This window comes from Tamandua tetradactyla, chromosome 8 (assembly GCF_023851605.1).
Source record: "Tamandua tetradactyla isolate mTamTet1 chromosome 8, mTamTet1.pri, whole genome shotgun sequence".
Taxonomy (NCBI): Eukaryota; Metazoa; Chordata; class Mammalia; order Pilosa; family Myrmecophagidae; genus Tamandua; species Tamandua tetradactyla.
Window position 1 is genome coordinate 16,665,564 of NC_135334.1, and position 18,563 is coordinate 16,684,126.

The 18,563-nt window shown below is 35.6% G+C and overlaps 1 protein-coding gene and 1 pseudogene across 1 annotated transcript; both read left to right on the top strand.

The window, feature by feature from the left end:
- The first annotated feature begins 6,863 nt into the window (after positions 1 to 6,863).
- On the top strand, positions 6,864 to 7,847 carry LOC143643264 (olfactory receptor 10S1-like). Its single transcript, XM_077112010.1, has one exon. The coding sequence runs from the start codon at positions 6,879 to 6,881 to the stop codon at positions 7,845 to 7,847; it is 969 nt and encodes a 322-aa protein (XP_076968125.1). The 5' UTR covers positions 6,864 to 6,878.
- A 6,094-nt stretch (positions 7,848 to 13,941) lies between these two features.
- LOC143645029 (chloride intracellular channel protein 4-like) lies at positions 13,942 to 15,290 on the top strand (annotated as a pseudogene).
- The last annotated feature ends 3,273 nt before the right edge of the window (positions 15,291 to 18,563 follow it).

Consider the following 18,563-nt stretch of genomic DNA (forward strand, 5'->3'; position numbering starts at 1 on the left):
GTTATCAGGATGGGGCTTATTGTAAAGGGTCCTAGAGTGTAAGCCCTTACAGCAGTCCTATATATTCAGGAATTGCAACTTTTATTTCTAAATTCTGAGATACTGAGCTATTGGTATATAACCCGATTGTTCCCAGAAACTTTGAGTACCTATGTGACACCCGAGGCTCAGAGTTAGAGGTCTGAAACTATGAAATTCAGCATTACCTCATACAGGAACTGTTTTAAAAGTGAAAAAGGAATCAAACTTCAACTACAGATATGTAGTTGAACTGGAGAAGACTAAGGTAAATCAGAATACAGGGTAAAGGATGATATGGTCCATATTTTAAACTTCAACCTCTTTGTGAGACCAAAGGGAGAGATGTTTATTTGGTACAAAATTTATATTTTGGGTAGCACATTACCTAATTTATCTTGTATCATCAGTTTAGTTGAACACCATAAGTACATGGAATCTTGAATGGAGTTTGAGATCTTGTTGGTTTGTCCAAGTTAGTGTGGTATCCTGATATATCCCAGAGTATTTGGGGCAATGGATAAATAAGTACCCTTAGGGGGCTATGGAGAAAGGAGGAAATATTAAACTTTCTAATTTGAGGAATTCTTGATATTCCTGCAAGCAGTGGAGACAACCGATTCAATGGGCTGAGCCCTTGATTTTAGGAATTAACCTTATGAAATATTCCTGCAGAGGAGAGAGTAAGCTTACATACAATTATGCCTAAAAGTCATCCCCCCAGAACCTCTTTTGTTACACAGATGTGGCCTCTCCCTAAACCAACACATCAGGTGCACACAGTTCCCTCCCCCTCTACATGGGACATGACTCCCAGGGGTGTAAATCTCCCTGGCCACATGTGACAGAGCTCCTGGAATGAGCCAGGACCCAGCATCTTGGGATTGAGAAAAACTTCTTGATCAAAAATGGGAAGAGAGAAATGTGACAAAATGAAATTTCAGTGGCTGGGAAAAGTCAAGAGGTTATCCTCCAGGTTATTCTTATGCATTATATAAATTTCTTTTTTAGTTTATGGTGTATTGGTACAACTGGAGGGAAGTACCTGAAACTACTGAGCTGTGATTCAGTAGCCTTGATTCTTGAAGATGACTGTATAATGATATAGCTTTTACGATGTGACCCTGTGATTGTGTAAAGCTTGCAACTGATTCTTCCTTTATCCAGGGTATGAACCGATGAGTTTAAAAATATGGATACAAATAAATAGATAATAGAGGTGATAAGGGGTAAAATAAATTGGGTACATTGAAATGCTGGTGGTCATTACAGAGAGGAGTTAGGAATATGGGATGTATGAGTTTTCTTCTTTTTTCTTTTTATTTCTCTTTCTGGAGTGATACAAATGTTCTAAAAATGATCATGGTGAAGAACTAACAACTATGTGATGACATTGTAAGCAACTGATTGTATACCATGTATGGACTGTACGTGTGTAAAGATTTTCAATAAAATATTTAAAAATAAATATTTTTATTTATTTTTTAAAATAAATATTTATCTAAATAAAAATTTTTTAAATATTTAAAAATAAGGGAAAAAAGAAAGGCTGTCCATTCTCTCTGCCACAGTACTGAGCATTGTACTAGAGGTATTAGCTTATGCAATTAGACAAGAGAAATAATTAGGGAATTAAGCAAAGAAGAACTGGAACTATCTTTATATGCAAATAATACCTGAAACATACAAGAGAATCAATGCTAAAACTACCTCAAAAAAATAAATGAATCCATTAAGGTAACAGGATTTAACATTGACATGTAGAAATCAATAGGCTTCATACACACAAACAATCCAACCTTAGATAATTGCAGCAGAGAAGACTCCATTTAAAATAACAACAAAGAAGACTTAATAAGTAGGAATAAATTTAGCAAGAAATGCTCAAATCCTATACGAGAAAAACTTTTAACAATTCCTAGAAGAACCAAAAGAAAATCTGAGCAAAGGTAAATACTTCCACTCTTCTTGGATAATATGAATTAGCATCATAGAAATGACAGTTCCCCCTATATTAATTTATAAATTTGATTTAATTCCAATAAAAAAGTAATAGCAAACCATTTTATGAGGTAAAAATATGATACAACGTTCATATGGGAATACAAACATGCACAAATGTCTAATGAAACACTGAAACTACATTGGGGACTAACTCTACCAGACATTAAAATATATTATAGCACCTCCATAATTTTTTAAATGTGGTACTGGTACATGAATAGACAAAAAAATCATGTGTAATAGAAAAGAAAGTCTAGAAATAGCTCCAAGTATTTTTGGAAATTTAGTGTAAGATAAACCTAATAACTTAACCACCGGGGTGAAGATGAGTGATTTCTTAATACATGATGTTGAGATAATTAATGGTAGCCATTAAGAAAAACGTGAACTTAGATCCATACCTCACTGATCATATATAAGAATAAACTGCAAATGGATTAGGAATCAAAGGTAAAAAATGAAACGGTACAAGTACTAGAAGAAAACATGTATGAATTACTTTTCAGCCCTGGTGTAGGGGAATGCTTTGAACTGTGCTTCACAATGCACAGGAAGAAATTAATTGAAAAGAAATTCATTGAATGTACAGATGACTATATCATAGATAATGAGAGTAAATTCTTTCCATTGAAGAAAGAAATTACAACACAGAAAACAGAAATCTAAAATGACCCTTTGGTATTTCATTGGAATTTGGAAGCATCAGTATAAACTCATGGCTTTTAATTTTTACACTAATTTATATCATTATATATAATTATTATATTTTATTTCTATATACTAAATATAGATGTATATGCATGGATAAGTGTTCCAAACTTTGTTTTCTGAGAGGTCCTAGGATTGATAACACCCAGTAGCAATGAGTATATCTATAAACCAGAGCTTGATTTTCTTAATACAGTTCTCCAATGAGAAGCCCAGGTCTGGGCAGGGAAAACACAAAAAGAGCCTGGAACATCCTGCAGCACTATAATAAAATAATGAAGTTTATTAAAAATATGGAGCATGTCAATAGCATACAGATGCCAAACTGAAAGAGCTCCAAGTAGTCAAAGCTAGTACAATCTGAGTAACAAAATAAATAATGATTATATGGGATTGTAACCCATAGAATACAATATATATTTATAAGTCCACACTGATATAAATAAATAATTGAATAAATGAAGAGGGGAAGTGAAGACAGTTCTTCCTTACTGAAGAACTTGATTAATATTGTAGAAGGAAAGAGGAAAATTAAATGAAACACCCCTGGACAAATGCCACAGTAATAAATTTTGCAGGCAATATCCACTGATGAATATTGAAATCAGTGAGCAAAAGTTTGAGGAGAAACAGAATATTAGCATAGTCTCAAAGTGTCTCCCTCAAGACATTTAACATCATCAGGATTAAGACGTGTTGACATCATCTACCCCTAGGGATGACGCCCTGAAAAGGATACAACATCATTTCTGTGGTAATTTTGGCAAAAATGCAGAATCTTAATCTATTCATGGATAGAAAGTCTAGAAATAGCTCCAAATGGAGAGTCAATCTATAAAATGATTGACCAATACTCAACAAAAATGTACAGGTCATTCATGAAAGACAAAGAAAAACTGAAGGACTGTCACAAGTGTAGAAGACGAAGGAGACATAACAAGTAAGTTCAACATAAGCAGAAAAAGTACATTGAGCTAAAACTGGTGAAATGTGAATATGGTCTGTAGTTAAGTTCATTGTATGATGTCAATGTTAATTTCTCGGTTTTGATAATTTTATTTTGGTTAAGTCATTAACATTAGAGGAAGCCGATCAAAGGTATATGTGAATCTTTTCTAAATTTTCAACTTTGCTATATGTTTAACATTTCAAAATTTTAAAAAGTTTAAAACTTTGGAGAGAATTGAAATACTTTAGTATTGAATATCATCATCCAAGGACAAAGAATATTTTTTCATCTATTTAAATGATCTTTTGCGTCACTTGGCACACTATCCTTTTGATTTATGTACTGTCTATTTCTTAACTGTTTATTGAGATATAATTTGGAGATCATAAAATTAACCTGCTTCATTTTACATTTTACATTTCAATGACTTTTAGTCATTTTAGTAAATTTACAAAGTTGTAAAGTCATTACCACAATCCAATTTTAGAACATTTCCATTGCTTCAGAAAGATCCTTCATGATATTTTTCGATCATACCCCATTCCCACCCTCAGTCTTACATTCACTAATGTACTTAATATCTATAAGTTTTCTCTTCTCTGGACATTTCATGTAGAAAGAATTATACAATATGTCATCTTCTATGTCTGGCTTCTTTCACTTGGCATAATGTTTTTGAAATCCGTTTGTTTTGTATAAGTATTGTACAAGTATTCAGAAATACTATTGGATTGCATTGCACATATATGTATATACATATTTTGGTTATCCATTCACCAGTTTTTGGATATTTGATTGCTTCCAGGTTTTGTCTACCATGAATAATTCTGCAATAATCATTCACATCCACACAATAAACATTGATGTGGACAAATGTTTTCATTTCTGTTGGGTAAATTCCTAGGAGTGGGATAGCTAGGTTATATGGTAAATTTATATTTAACTTTTTAAGAAACTGATAAACTTTTCAATATGGCTACCCAATTCTACTGGGTATAAAGAGAATACATTTAAAACCAATTGGTTGAAATATCAGGGAAACATATACAACCAAGGTGAATAACACTGTAATTTATTCATGTACCCAACACTGGCATGGACTCTCTTGTGAAATAGGGATCACTCCATTACTGAACTTGTTCGAGGACAAGCTACATAGCTATTTGTCAGGAGCACCATAAAAGAGATCACTGCATTGAAGAAATTATTGAATTTGAATAAATTTAAGATTCGAGCTATGCGTTTTGTTCTCTGGTAGGTAAAATGGCAGCTACTTTAAGTGGAGTACCTTGATAATATCTCCATTTTAAATTTTAAAATTTGAAGAATGAAGAAATAGAGGAATTAAACACCACGCTCTGTATCTTTCAGCTAATATTTAGTTCACCAGCAGTTTAAACTCAACTTTACAGGAATCCAAATAAACTTGGTTCCTTGCTACTGCTACTACCCTATCCCAATGTGTTGATGGGATTCCAGAGAAGATAGAAGATTTTTCTCCATGTTTCCTCTAAGGAAGATATTACCTAAGCTCATAGAACACAAAAACAATCCAAGAAATATGCGCTTAGGTATTCATTAACACATAATATAAATACAATTAGCCTTCAGTATTCATTAACACATATAATAAATACAGTTAGGCTTCAAGAATGACTCAATATGCAATAAAATAATTATAAAGGGTTCATAGAGGAATTAAAGTTCAAACTTAATGATAGCAAATAGATTTTGGAAGGTCAGAAGTAAAGGTATTCTTTTCAAGTTTGAAGATTGACTGGTTTGGTGAATTCAAGGAAGATATTGTGAAAAATTGAGAAGAGGAGTTTCTTTACCAGTCTGCAGGTGATACAGACTTTTTTTGAGGGGGGGGGGCTTTTAAAAGGGAGAATTTATTAAGTTGCAAGTTTAAAGTTTTAAAGCCATGAAAATATCCAAATTAAACAAGGTTATAAGAGTGTCCAGATTAAGGCCAGGGAAAAATACTTTGGTTCAAGAAGGATGATGATATTCAGGGTTCTCTGTGAGCTGGAAAGGCACATGGCAATGCCTGCTCGTTTCCTCTCCAGGAATTTTGGCTTCCCCAGGGCTCTGTCCATTCCATTGGCTCTGATACAGACTTTTTAAACAATGGAAACAGTTTACAAATAATATTAAATATCAGACTGAGATATATTTGAGGAAGTGGGGACCAAAAAAGGAGAGCAATAAATTTAGACATGTTGTGTTAAGATGGACAAAGCAATTGAATACAGTATTGTTTGATAGATTTCAAGGGGTGAGTAAGAGATGGGCATTAAAGAGTGATGAGAAAAATCTGGATAAAAATACTAGGTAAAAAATCCACGGGAATTGAAAAAAAAAGGACAATCGGGGAAAAAACGTAGTTTAAAGAAAATTTTCACATAATGTGACATCTAATTGGGAGGTAAACAGTGGCAAAGAATTAAAGGAAACTCTTCTATTTCAACTGTGTTCCAAATGGAAAGTCTCAACAAGGCATAAACAGACAATTCCCAAAAGGCTAAGTTGACAAAGTTTTATAGGAACAGAGATTAACTGCACAGTTTATACTGGTAATTATTCAGTCAACTCTCCAAGGCCTCATTGTCATACACTTGAGAGTCTGAATAGCTGAAATTTCAAAGTAATTGGAATTACTCCGGGTCAGGAATGGAGGAACTGTGTGTTCTTAAATAATGCAATAGCACCCAATATCTAGGCAAGACTCCCCAGAAGATGGAACACACCTCCCTGATGACACATGGCAATAAGAACTTGTTTGCCCACATCTACAGCATGGAAGAGTATATCAGGAGGGCAGAGAATCCAAAATTCTGAAATATATGCAAAAAATATATATATATATACTTGATGTGAGCAGGAATTGTAATTTATATTTATATTGCCGTTATTTAGGGGATGTATTTCTCCAACTAGTCCTTACTCTCCTCTATGTGCCTCACAAACACAGCTGATCTCACATAAGAAGATTCATTCTGAAGGAAGCACAGCAAGAAAACAACAGGACAAAGCAGTGAATTAATTCTGTGTATCTTCCTCTCACCTATGGGACAAGACCCAGGTGGCATGGTCCAGTGGATAATGTATTTTAGAAAGGTAAATATATAGCTGTTTCTTGCATATGTTAATGTCAGTTTTGTTGCAAAGGGGTTAACTAACCACTCTGTGTAAGAAGATGGCCGTGGAGACAGAGAACCCCAACCAGACTATGGTGAGCTACTTCTTCCTGGAGGGTCTGACGTACACAGCTGAGCATCCTAGCCTCTTCTTCCTCCTTTTCCTCCTCATCTATAGCATCACTGTGACTGGGAATCTCCTCATTCTCATAACTGTGGGCTCTGACCATCACCTCTTCTCCCCCATGTACCACTTCCTGGGGCACCTATCCTTTCTGGATGCATGTTTGTCCACAGTGACAGTACCCAAAGTCATGGCAGGTCTCTTGACTCTGGATGGGAAGGTGATCTCCTTTGAGGGCTGTGTGGTCCAGCTTTACTGCTTCCACTTTCTGGCCAGTACCGAGTGCTTCCTGTACACAGTCATGGCCTATGACCGCTACCTGGCTATCTGTCAACCCCTGCACTACCCAGTGGTCATGACCAGGCGGATGTGGACAGGGCTGGCTGGGATCACTTGGGCCATAGGTGCTGGACATTCTGCAGCCCATACCGCCCTCACCTTCCTCCTGCCCTACTGTGGGCCTCACCACATTGCATACTTCTTCTGTGACATCCCCCCTGTGCTGAAGCTGGCCTGTGCAGACACCACCGTCAATGAGCTGGTCATGCTTGCCAACATTGGCACTGTGGCCGCAGGCTGCCTGGTCCTCATTGTCATATCCTACGTCTTCATTGTAGTAGCTGTGTTACGGATCCACACGGCCGAGGGCCGGCAACGTGCCTTCTCCACTTGCACCGCCCACCTCACAGTGGTTCTTCTATACTACATGCCACCTGTCTGCATCTACCTACAGCCTCGCTCCAGTGGTGCAGGAGCTGGGGCCCCTGCTGTCTTCTACACAGTGGTCACACCAACGCTCAATCCTTTCATTTATACTCTGCGGAACAAGGAGATGAAGCAGGCTCTGCAAAGGCTTCTGTGCCAAGGCTCCAGAGGGTCTACAGGAGGCAGCCAACCCCCCTAACCTGCATTATCACGCTCTTAATTTGTTGTCCAGAAAACAGTGAGCCACATATCAAAATGGGGAGGGAAAATTATTCAAGCGGAAGTCAGTATAACTGAGTTTCAGCTCAGCCACTAACTTTTTTTTGCTTCATTTGGCTAAGTGAGCTGCTTCAAAGTCTCCTCACTCACAAACTCTCCATCTGTAAAATAAAAGGACTGGATTAAGTGATGTCTGGAGCTGTGTAAAATGCTATTCATATCCTCATTTATTTTTAAATTTTTATGAAATGATTTTTGTTAAATATATGATACATATAAAAAATAGAGATAGCATAAAGTACAAATAATAAAATGAACCTTTGTATACCCACTGTCCCATCTAAGGGAAGGAACCAAATTTTTTAGGGTGATAAAATACAACTTTGAAGAGAAAAATGACCTAACCCACTTCATTTAGAGAGTATCAGAGTTAAATCTAGAACCCATTAGCCTGACATTTTGTTAAATTCGAACATATAGAGAAAATTCCAGCAAGGGTACAACTTAATATACATGTAACAGTTATTCATATTTTTAAACAATAGCTTAAAATCATTAATCACTTGAATATTCATTATTTAAATGTTGTTGCTACCAGGGAAGTCCTTCATTTTATGAAGATATTTGATCCACTTAATTACATGCATCATAATCTCCTTTGCAAGCCACATCTTTAGGAGTAGTGGTGAACTTCTACCTCAGAACTTCCATACCACATAATGACAAATAGTAAGAATGCTTACCTCTGCAAGCATGTACTATGTTATAAATTTATCCTGTTGTAATAGTGTTTTTGTTTCTTATCCATTTGACAGATATTCACTATAAGTAAAATAGCAGTTTGTGTATTCCTGACATTGTAGGCAGGCTGGGAAAAATAATAGTCATATGAAATTGCCCTCTTTTGAATGAATAATTGTTCATTTTAATTACTACCAATTCATTCTTGAGTTCCTTTCCCTTTAAATGTCAACTAAATCTATAATAGTATAAATTCACTAAATCTTCTAAATTTCAAAATCAAACTTAAAGATAGAAAAATCCAAAGGGAACAAACAACTGCAATGAACACTTTCTCCCTCCCCTACAGAATACAAAACTTATTTTCCTACTTGGTAACACCATTGTGAAAAAGTGCATGTGTGCTTTGTTTTATTTCCAGATTCTGAATGCTGGATTGGACAAATATTGCATTGCTTTAACCTTCATTTGGAATACATAAGAGGTATATGGGGTCTCTGCTCTTAAAGTTCTTAAAATGTTAGTTATGTACATGAAACATTTTATAACAATATAAGGCAGGACGACAATAAGTGCAGCTAACAGGAAATCCCTATCACGGGCTTGTCTTTAGTTGACCTGATGCAGAACTGCATTTTTTGCAGGGTATTTATCAAAATTCTTTAGCATTACAGCTTTCTGAGATGGTGGTAGCTGTTGGGACAAACAAGAAGCTGACCAAAAAACTTAAAAGGGAAAGCTGGGATAAAAAATGCATACAGGGGACTTTGAAAAGCTCTGATGTATTCCTCAGAGTCTAGAAGGCCAAATGCAAGCCTAGGAAAGAACTGAGAAAGCCCTAATTTCTCACTCTGGCCGACCTCAAGGCCATGTGTAAGTAGGAAGTGAAGGCTAAGGCAGAGTGCATTGCTGGGGCAATAAACATAGACCCCAAGACACATACAGAGAATTCAGCAAAGGCTTAGAGACTTCTTTTTCAAGGGATTTAAGGAAAGCTCTATCCAGTTATTGACAGATAACATTTTATAGTGGCTTTAGCCAAAGGGTGTTTTATTAAACTTTGTAATTGTCCTTGTTTTGTCCTAGCACAACATATTTCTCCCATTCAAACATGAAAGTTTTGCCTTTCAGTATTAGTTTGCACTTCTTATCAAGTGTCTAGTTGTGAGAGGTCTCACTCGGAATTCTCCCATCTCTGGGTAGTGATCTTCTTTACAAAGAAAGTAATTTTCCCATAACCAATGGGCATAGAAATTAACTTTGGAAGGATTACAGAGAATTATTTAAAACCTAGAAATGCAGATTCCCCTTTATTTCTAATTCTGATAAATACTTGTTATGAGAGTTTTAAAAGGCATTGATTCCTAAAGTCTGCGGTCATTATACTTTTTAAAGTTATCTCATTTTACTTTTTAATCACCTTATTGAGGTAGACTTGACATACAATAACTGCAATTGTCTAAAGTGTACAGTTTATATGCTTTTAAATACATATATACCTTTGAAACCATTACCACAATCAAGACAATGAATATAATCACTGCCCAAAATGATTCCTGATGTCCCTTTGTAATCTCTCTCCCTCTCTCCTAAACTTCTTGTCCTCCTACATCCTAAGGTAATCACTGATCTGCTTTCTAACATCAGATTTAAGTTTGCATTTTCTAGAATTTTATATAAATGGAATCATATAGTATGTACCCCTCTCTATCTTAATTCTTTCATTAAGCATAATCATTCATGTTAATTTGTGCATCAATAGCTTATTCTTTTTTATTTCTCTAGTGTTCCATTGTATAGATATACCACAATTTATTCATTCATTCATCTGTAATGGGCATATTGGATGTGTGGTAGTTAGGTTCAGGTGTCAACTTGGCCAGGTGAAGATGCCTAGTTCTGTTGCTGTGGAGATGAGCTAATGGTATGTGAAGATCCATCAGTCACTGATTACATCTGCAGTCAGCTAGGGGGCATGCCTGCAATGAATGATGTTTGATTTAACTGTCTGATGCTTAAATGAGAAAGTTCAATGCAGCACAGCCTAAGCAGCTCAGCATACCTCATCTCAACACTTGCAGCTCAGCCCAGGCCTTTGGAGATGCAGAAAGGAAGCACCCCGGGGAAAGTTCTTGGAACCCAGAAGCCTAGAGAGAAGGCCAGCAGAGATCACCCTGTGCCTTCCTGTGTAAGACAGAACCTTAGATAAAAGCCAGCTGCCTTTCCTTTGAAGAACTATATGTTTTTAACTGAATAAATCCCCTTTTATTAAAAGCCAGTTCATCTCTGGTGTGTTGCATTCTGGCAGCTTTGGCAAACTAGAGCAGTACGTTTCAAGTGTTTGGCTATTACAAATAAAGTTGCTGTTAACATCTATGTACAAGTGTATGTGCGGCTGTATGTTTTCATTTCTCTTGAAATGAAATACCTAGCAGTGAAATGACTTGATCATATAGTAGGAGTTGTTTAGCAATTTAAGAATTTATCGAAATATTTTCCAAAGTGATTTACCATAGTACATTCCAACCAGTACTCAGTACTGCATGAGAGTCCCAATTGTTTCACATCCTTGTCAACTCTTGGTATGGTCAAACTTACATTTTAGACACTCTAATAGCCATGTAGTGGCATCGCATTGTGATTTTATTTGATATTTCTCTAATGTATAATGAGGTTGAATGTACTGCTATATGATTATTTTCCATGTATGTATCTTCTAAGGAGAATTGTCTCTTCAGTTCTTTTGCCCATTTCATAATTGAGTGACAAATTTTCTTACTATTAAGTTTTTAATATGGTTTTTAAGTTAGAGATGTAGTAGTTACAGTAGAAAGAAAAAGCATGCAGAAAATACAGAACTCCCATATACCTCAGCATATTTTCTCCCAGTTTGTGCTTTTATTTCATTCTCTGAATAATAACTTTTGAAGAGTCAAAGTTCTTCCTGTTAATAAAGTCTTATTTACCAGTTATTTTCTTTTATTGATTGTACTTTTGATTTGTATCTAAGAAACCTTTGCCTAACGCAAGGCCACATCTATTTTCTTCTAGAATTTTTATATATGTCTGTGCACATTTTAAGTTAAACATAGTGTATGACATGATACATATCTCAAAGTTTTTCTCTTATCTTTTCTGCACATGGATGCCCAATTTTTCGAACAACATTGTTTAAAAGACAATGCTTTCTCTATTAAATTGATTTTGCACAGTTGTCAAAAATCAGTTGAATAATTGGGTCAATTTCTGGACGTTATTGTGTTATTTTTTATACCAATATCACATTGTCTTGAATAATGAAGCTTTATAAGTCTTGAAGCCAGGTGTAGGTGTTCTGTCTTTTTATATTTCCCTTTCATATTTGCTTCAGGTACTCTTTTTTTCCTGCAAAGTAATTTGCAGGGAGGGGACTCCAGGAAAAATTTCCATGTCTCCGTGTCAAAGGGGTCCTCCTCAGGGCTGAAGATGAACTCCAGGTCTCTCTTCTTAAGTTTTTCTAATTTGTAATTTTTTTCAGAGAAGTTATGGGTTTACAAAACAATCATACATAAAATGCAGGATCCCTATATATAACCTCCCCCCACTAACATCTTGTATTGGTGTGGAATGTTTGTTACAATGGATACAGCAAATATTTTTATCACCATACTTTTCTTTAACAGTAGATACCTTTGTTACATTGATGAAAGATTACTAAAATTGCACTATTGTCTATAATTAGCATTAGCTGTGTTTTTCCTATGTACCACTCTATTATTAACACCTTGTATTAGTATCATACATTTGTTGCAATTCATTAAAGAACATTCTTATTCTTGCTCTATTAATCAGAGTCCATCATCACAATAAGATTCACTGTGTTGTACAGTCCTGTTTTATCTTTTAATTTTTATTCTAGTAATAAATATACACATCCTAAAGTTTCTCATTTCAAGTACATTCACCTCTAAACATCAGTGCTATTGATAACATTCACATAATGTGCTACCATCACCACCATCCATTTCCAAACCTTTACCATAACCCAAAATAGAAATTCTGTACAAGTTAAGCATCAATTCCCCACTCTCTAACGCCAGTCTATCTCCTGGTAACCTATAAACTAGATTTTAACTCCATGAGTTTGCTTATTATAATTATTTCATTATCAGTGAGCGCATACAATATTTGTCCTTTTGTGTCTGGCTTATTTCACTCAACATGATATTCTTAAGGTTCATGCCTGAGGACTCCATTCCCTTTTACAGCTGGATAATATTCCATTATATGTATATACTACATTTTGTTTATCCACTCATCAGTTGATGGACACTGGGTTGTTTCCATCTTTTGGCCATTGTGGATAATGCCACTATAAACATCAGTGTGAAAATAGCTGTCTGTGCCCCTCTTTTGAGTTCTTCTAGGTATATACATCTTAAAGGGATTGCTGGATCACATGCTAATTCTGTACTTTCGTTTCTTGAGGAACCACCAAACATTTTACATTCTCACCTACAATGAATACTCCTATTTCTCCACAGCTTCTCCAACACTTGTAGTTTTCTGTTTTTTAAATAGTTGTCATTCTAGTGGATCTGAAATATATTTCATTGTGGTTTTGATTCCCATTTCCCAAATAGCTAGTAATGTGCATCTTTTCATGTGCTGTTTAGTCATTTGTATTTCCTCTTTGGAAAAATGTCTATTCAAGTCTTTTTGCCCATTTTAAAATTGTGTTGGATGTCTTTTTATTGTTGAGTTGTAGTATTTTTTTTATATATTCTGGGTAATAAACCTTCACTAGGGTTTATGGGGTTTATTAGAACTCATCTGGAATATATGGTTTCCAAATATATTCTCCCATTGAGTAGCTTGTCTACACTTTTGTGACAAAGTCCTTTGATGCACCGAAGTTTTTAATTTTGAAATCCAAAAATCTGTTTTATTCTTTTGTTGCTTATACCTACCATAAGATCTCAAAGGTGTTTCCCTATATTTTCTTCTCATTTTATAGTCAGGTTCTTATATTTGGGTCTTTGCTCCATTTTTATTTAATTTTTGTTTATGGTGTGAGATAGGGGTTCTCTTTCATTTTATGCATATAGATGTGCAGTTCTCCCAGCAATATTTGTTGAGGAGATGATTCTTTCATGTTCAGTTGACATGGCAGCATTGTCAAATTCATTTGGCCAGAGTCACACATCAGGTGTGGGGCAGTGCTGTGGAGCTGAGGACACTGCCGGCTCAAGGCCAGAACTTTCCAGGGAAGTGCAGCTTGGCTGGGGTGCTGGCTGCCAGAGTAGCCATGAAGCAGCAGCAGCCACTGTCCTCAGAGCCCAGCCCCACTGGCCATGGCCTTGTCGATGCCACTGAATGGGCTGAAGGAGGAGAATAAAGAGTCCATCACTGAGCTCTTCATCAAGGCTGGCAGTGATGGTGATAGCACAGGAAACTGCTCCTTTTCCCAGAAGCTCTTCATGACTCTTTGGCTCAAAGGAGTTGTATGTAGTGTCACAATGGTTGACCTGGAAAGGAAGCCTGCAGATCTGCAGAACCTGGCTCCCAGGACCCATCATCATTTATAACTTTCAACAATGAAGTTAAAATGGATGTAAATAAGATTGAAGAATTTTTTGAAGAAGACCTATGCCCTTCTGTGCTGGTTTGAAAGGATATATGCCCCCTAAGAAAAGCCATGTTTTAATATAAATCCCATTTCATAAAGGTAGAATAATCTTTATTCAATACTGTATGTTTGAAACTGTAATGAGATCATCTCCCTGGATGATGTGATTTAGTCAAGAGTGGTTGTGAAATTGGATTAGGTGATGACATGTTTCCACCCGTTTGGGTGGATCTTGATTGGTTTATTGGAGTCCTATAAACAGGAAATATTTTGGAGAATGAGAGATTCAGAGAGAGCAGAACGATGTAGCCAGGAGATGCAGAGAGTCCACGAGCCAGCAACCTTTAGAGATGAAGAAGAAAGACGTCTCCCGGGGAGCTTCTTGAAACCAGAAGCCAGGAGAGAAAACTAGCAGATGACGATGCCATGTTCGCCATGTGCCCTTCCAGCTGAGAGAGAAGCCCTGACTGTGTTTGCCACATGCCTTCCACTTGAGAGAGAAATCCTGAACTTCATCGGCCTTCTTGAACCATGGTATCTTTCCCTGGATGCCTTAGATTGGACATTTCTATAGACTTGTTTTAATTGGGACATTCTCTCAGCCTTAGAACTTTAAACTAGCAATTTATTAAATTCCCTTTTTTAAAAGCCATTCCATTTCTGGTATATTGCATTCCAGCAGCTAGCACACTAGAACACCTTCTAAGTACTTAAAGCTTTTACTGAAACACCCAAAATCAAATACTGCTGAAATGACATCTTACCAAATTCTCTGCATACAGAATTCAAGGCCAGAGGCTAATGAGGCAGAAGAGAGGGGTCTCTTGAAAACATTACAGAAACTAGATAAATATCTGAATTCTCCCTTCCTTGATGAAGTTGATGAGAATAGTGTGGATGGATATTAAATTCTCTACACATAAATTTCTGGGTAGCAATGAAATGACATTAACTGATTGTAGCCTGCTGCCCAAACTGCATATTGTCAAGGTGATGGCCAAGAAATATCCCAGCTTTGATATTCTGAAAGGAATGACCAGCATCTGGAGATACTTATTCATGCCTTTGGACTGAATTATAGTTACTGTGGTGAGTGTGTATTCACTTCAATTCTGCCTAATCTCAATCAATGTACTTCCGTGACTTAAATTTTTTCTATGGCCATGTTGAGAAATAACACTTTGTATGAATTCTGTTTTTTAAATTGAAGTCTTATATCAGGAATTATTTGTCTCTAACAGGGAAAGAGGGACTTAGTGAACACAAAACAAAAGTTTGCTATTTATTTATTCATTTGCACTTTTAAAATGAACTTTCTAAATATTATTCCAAAGACTGTCATTGTGACTAGATACATTTTTGGTAATTTTTATACCTAATTTGTTTAAGAAGTACTATTTCTTATAGGTTGTTTTCAATAAAACCTTAAGTATATTGCTTTAAAATGCCAATGTTCCTTTCCCTTTTATGTGCAAACATTTAGTAAACATTGATTTTGTGGAAGCAGCCAGACATTTATAAGCATACTCCATTTTCTTACATATAGTTAATTAGGTTGGTACAGAAAGATGATAGGAAAAGCTCTACACTATATTCATTTGACTCAGGAAGATTTCTTCTGCTTTTCCTTTCTTAGAATTCCTTATTGCTGATTACAAGTTCTGGCACATATCTTTTGTAATTAGATATCGTACGATCATTTATTCTAATTCCAGGAAAATGTACTATCAGGCACTTCGTGTGAATACCTATTGAGGAATTACATTTCAGTTGCTTCTATAAGTAAAAATGTTACATCTATGCCATCTATTTTTTAAAGGGTGGCAATTTAGCATTCAGGTGACGTTGTACCTAGGTGGATAATTTAAAGTACAGAAAAGATTTGAGAGAAGGGTTGCTTGTTCTTTCTGCTGAATGGCGGACTAAGTGGTGCCAGGTAGAGGACTAACAGAGGAAAGTGATATTCCTCCAAATATAGTGATGAAAAACACATTCTGCAGACTCAATTGTAAAGTATTTTCACTTCAGATATTTATTCTCATTGTCCTTTAAAATCTTTATCCAGTGATTACACTTTGGCTGCCTAGTTGGATGACCAACTATTAATTAGGGTTCTCTAGAGAAGCAGAATCAACAGGGAACATTCACAAATATGAAATTTATAGAAGCGTCACATGTAACCATGGGAATGCAGAGTCCAAAATCCACAGGGCAGGCTGTGAAGCTGATGATTCCAATGGAGGGTCTGGACGAACTTCACAGGAGAGGTTTGCCCACCGAAGCAGGAAGAGAGCCTCTCTCTTCTGAATCCTCTTTAAAAGGCTCGAGTGATTAGATTAAGGATCATTCATTGCAGAAGACACTCCCCTTGGCTGATTACAAATGGAATCAGCTATGGATGCAGCTGATGTGATCATGATTTAGTTCTATGAAATGTCCTCATCGCAACAGACAGGCCAGCACTTGCCCAACCAGACAAACAGGTACCACCACTTAGCCAAGTTGACACGTGAACCTGACCATGACACCAAGGAAGGCCTCTGTGCTCATTGTTATACTTGGTTGGTTTATTGATATCAACAAAGACAGAATTGCTTTTCTCTTTAGAAAGACAGATTTTATTTCTTTATCAGGGAAGCTAATAAAATAAAATTGAGATCAGCACATATATAGAAGCTAAGAGGAAGAATGATTCTACAATATGTGTTTACCCCATCTGTTTGTGGAAAGATCATAGTTTAAAGTCTTGGGAGATTTGGGACACAGAAATTTTTATGGTGATTTAATGTACTGTATGGTTGGCATAAAGGAAATAATCTGCTAGTGTTTCTACAAATACCAAGTCATTTCCCCTTTTATCCCACTTCAGTGAGGAGATAAGAGTCTGAATGGGAAGTCTCTTACCTTCCAAGGAATTTAAATACATTTTATACTCAACATGTAAAAAGCTCTCCATTTCAGTTATCAACTATTTAAATTTAAATGCAAATTTTTATACAATTATATTTTCTTTTATTAGTATTGATAACTTTTGTGATAGAATCAAATGAGATTTTATTTCTTGGTAACTCTGGACTTCACAACTATATTTAAACCCTTGAGTAATCTGTATACAATTAAGAGATTTCTGACATTTATTCTCACACCAAGCTGATCCATGTGAATTTAGGCATTATTATTCTATTGCTGTTGGATTTAAAATCTCTCCTGAGTTGCATGTAAATAGCTTCCTTTTCTGTGCATTGAAAAATCCATTTAAAAAACATCTTCAGAGTTAAAAAAAACAGGAAATAGAAATGTATTTTTCATGCACATTTCATTAAGTTTATTGGTGAAAATTTCTTACACTGGTTATACTTTTATCTGATTAAGAGAGGGAGACATTCATTATTGATATACTATAAGGGCCTTTTACATTATATCCTTTACAGATTACCAAGATTGGGCACACAATATTTATATTTTTATCATGGAAAACATGTTCAATTCCCCAAGCCATAATGTTGAGCAGAATTGGAATATATTCTTTAGAATTGCTTGAATAGGAAAATGAAGACTTATTATAGAATGACTGTATTTTATTTTCTTACTCTTGGAACACATACAGCAGTATATTGCTGGCAGCGATTGTGTTTTAAAAAAAGTACATTTTCACTATCAAAAAAAATCAATTGACCATAGATGTGTTTCTATTTTTGAACTCTTGATTCAACTCCATTCATCAATATATCAATCTCAATCATAGTACCATGCTGTTTTGGCCACTGTACCTTTACAATATGCTTTAAAGTCAGGAAGTGTGAGTCCTGCAACTTTATTCTTCTGTCTCAAGATGTTTTTAGCTATTTCAGCCCCTTATCATATTAAAAAATAATTGATAATTGGCTTTTCCATTCTGCAAAATAGACCATTGGAATTTTGATTGGGGTTACATTGAATCTGTAAATCAGTATGGGTAGATTTCACATCTTAATGAGTTTTAATTGTCCAATCCATGAACATGGAATGTCCTTCCATTAATTTGTCATGTTTGAGTTCTTCTAGCAATGCTTTTTAGTTTCCTATGTATAAGTCCTTAATATCCTCAATTAAATTTATTCCTAGATATTTTATTTTTTAGTCGCTATTATAAAAGTAAGTTTTTCTTGATTTCTTCCTCCAATTGTTTATTACTAGTGTATAGAAACTCTACTGATTTTTGCATGTTGATCTTGTATCTGCTACTTTTCTGAACTCATTTATCAGCTCTAGTAGCTTTGGTGTAGATTTTCAGGACTTTCTATATAGGGATCATGTCATCTGCAAACAGTGAAAGTTTTACTTCCTTCTTTCCAATTTGGATCTGTT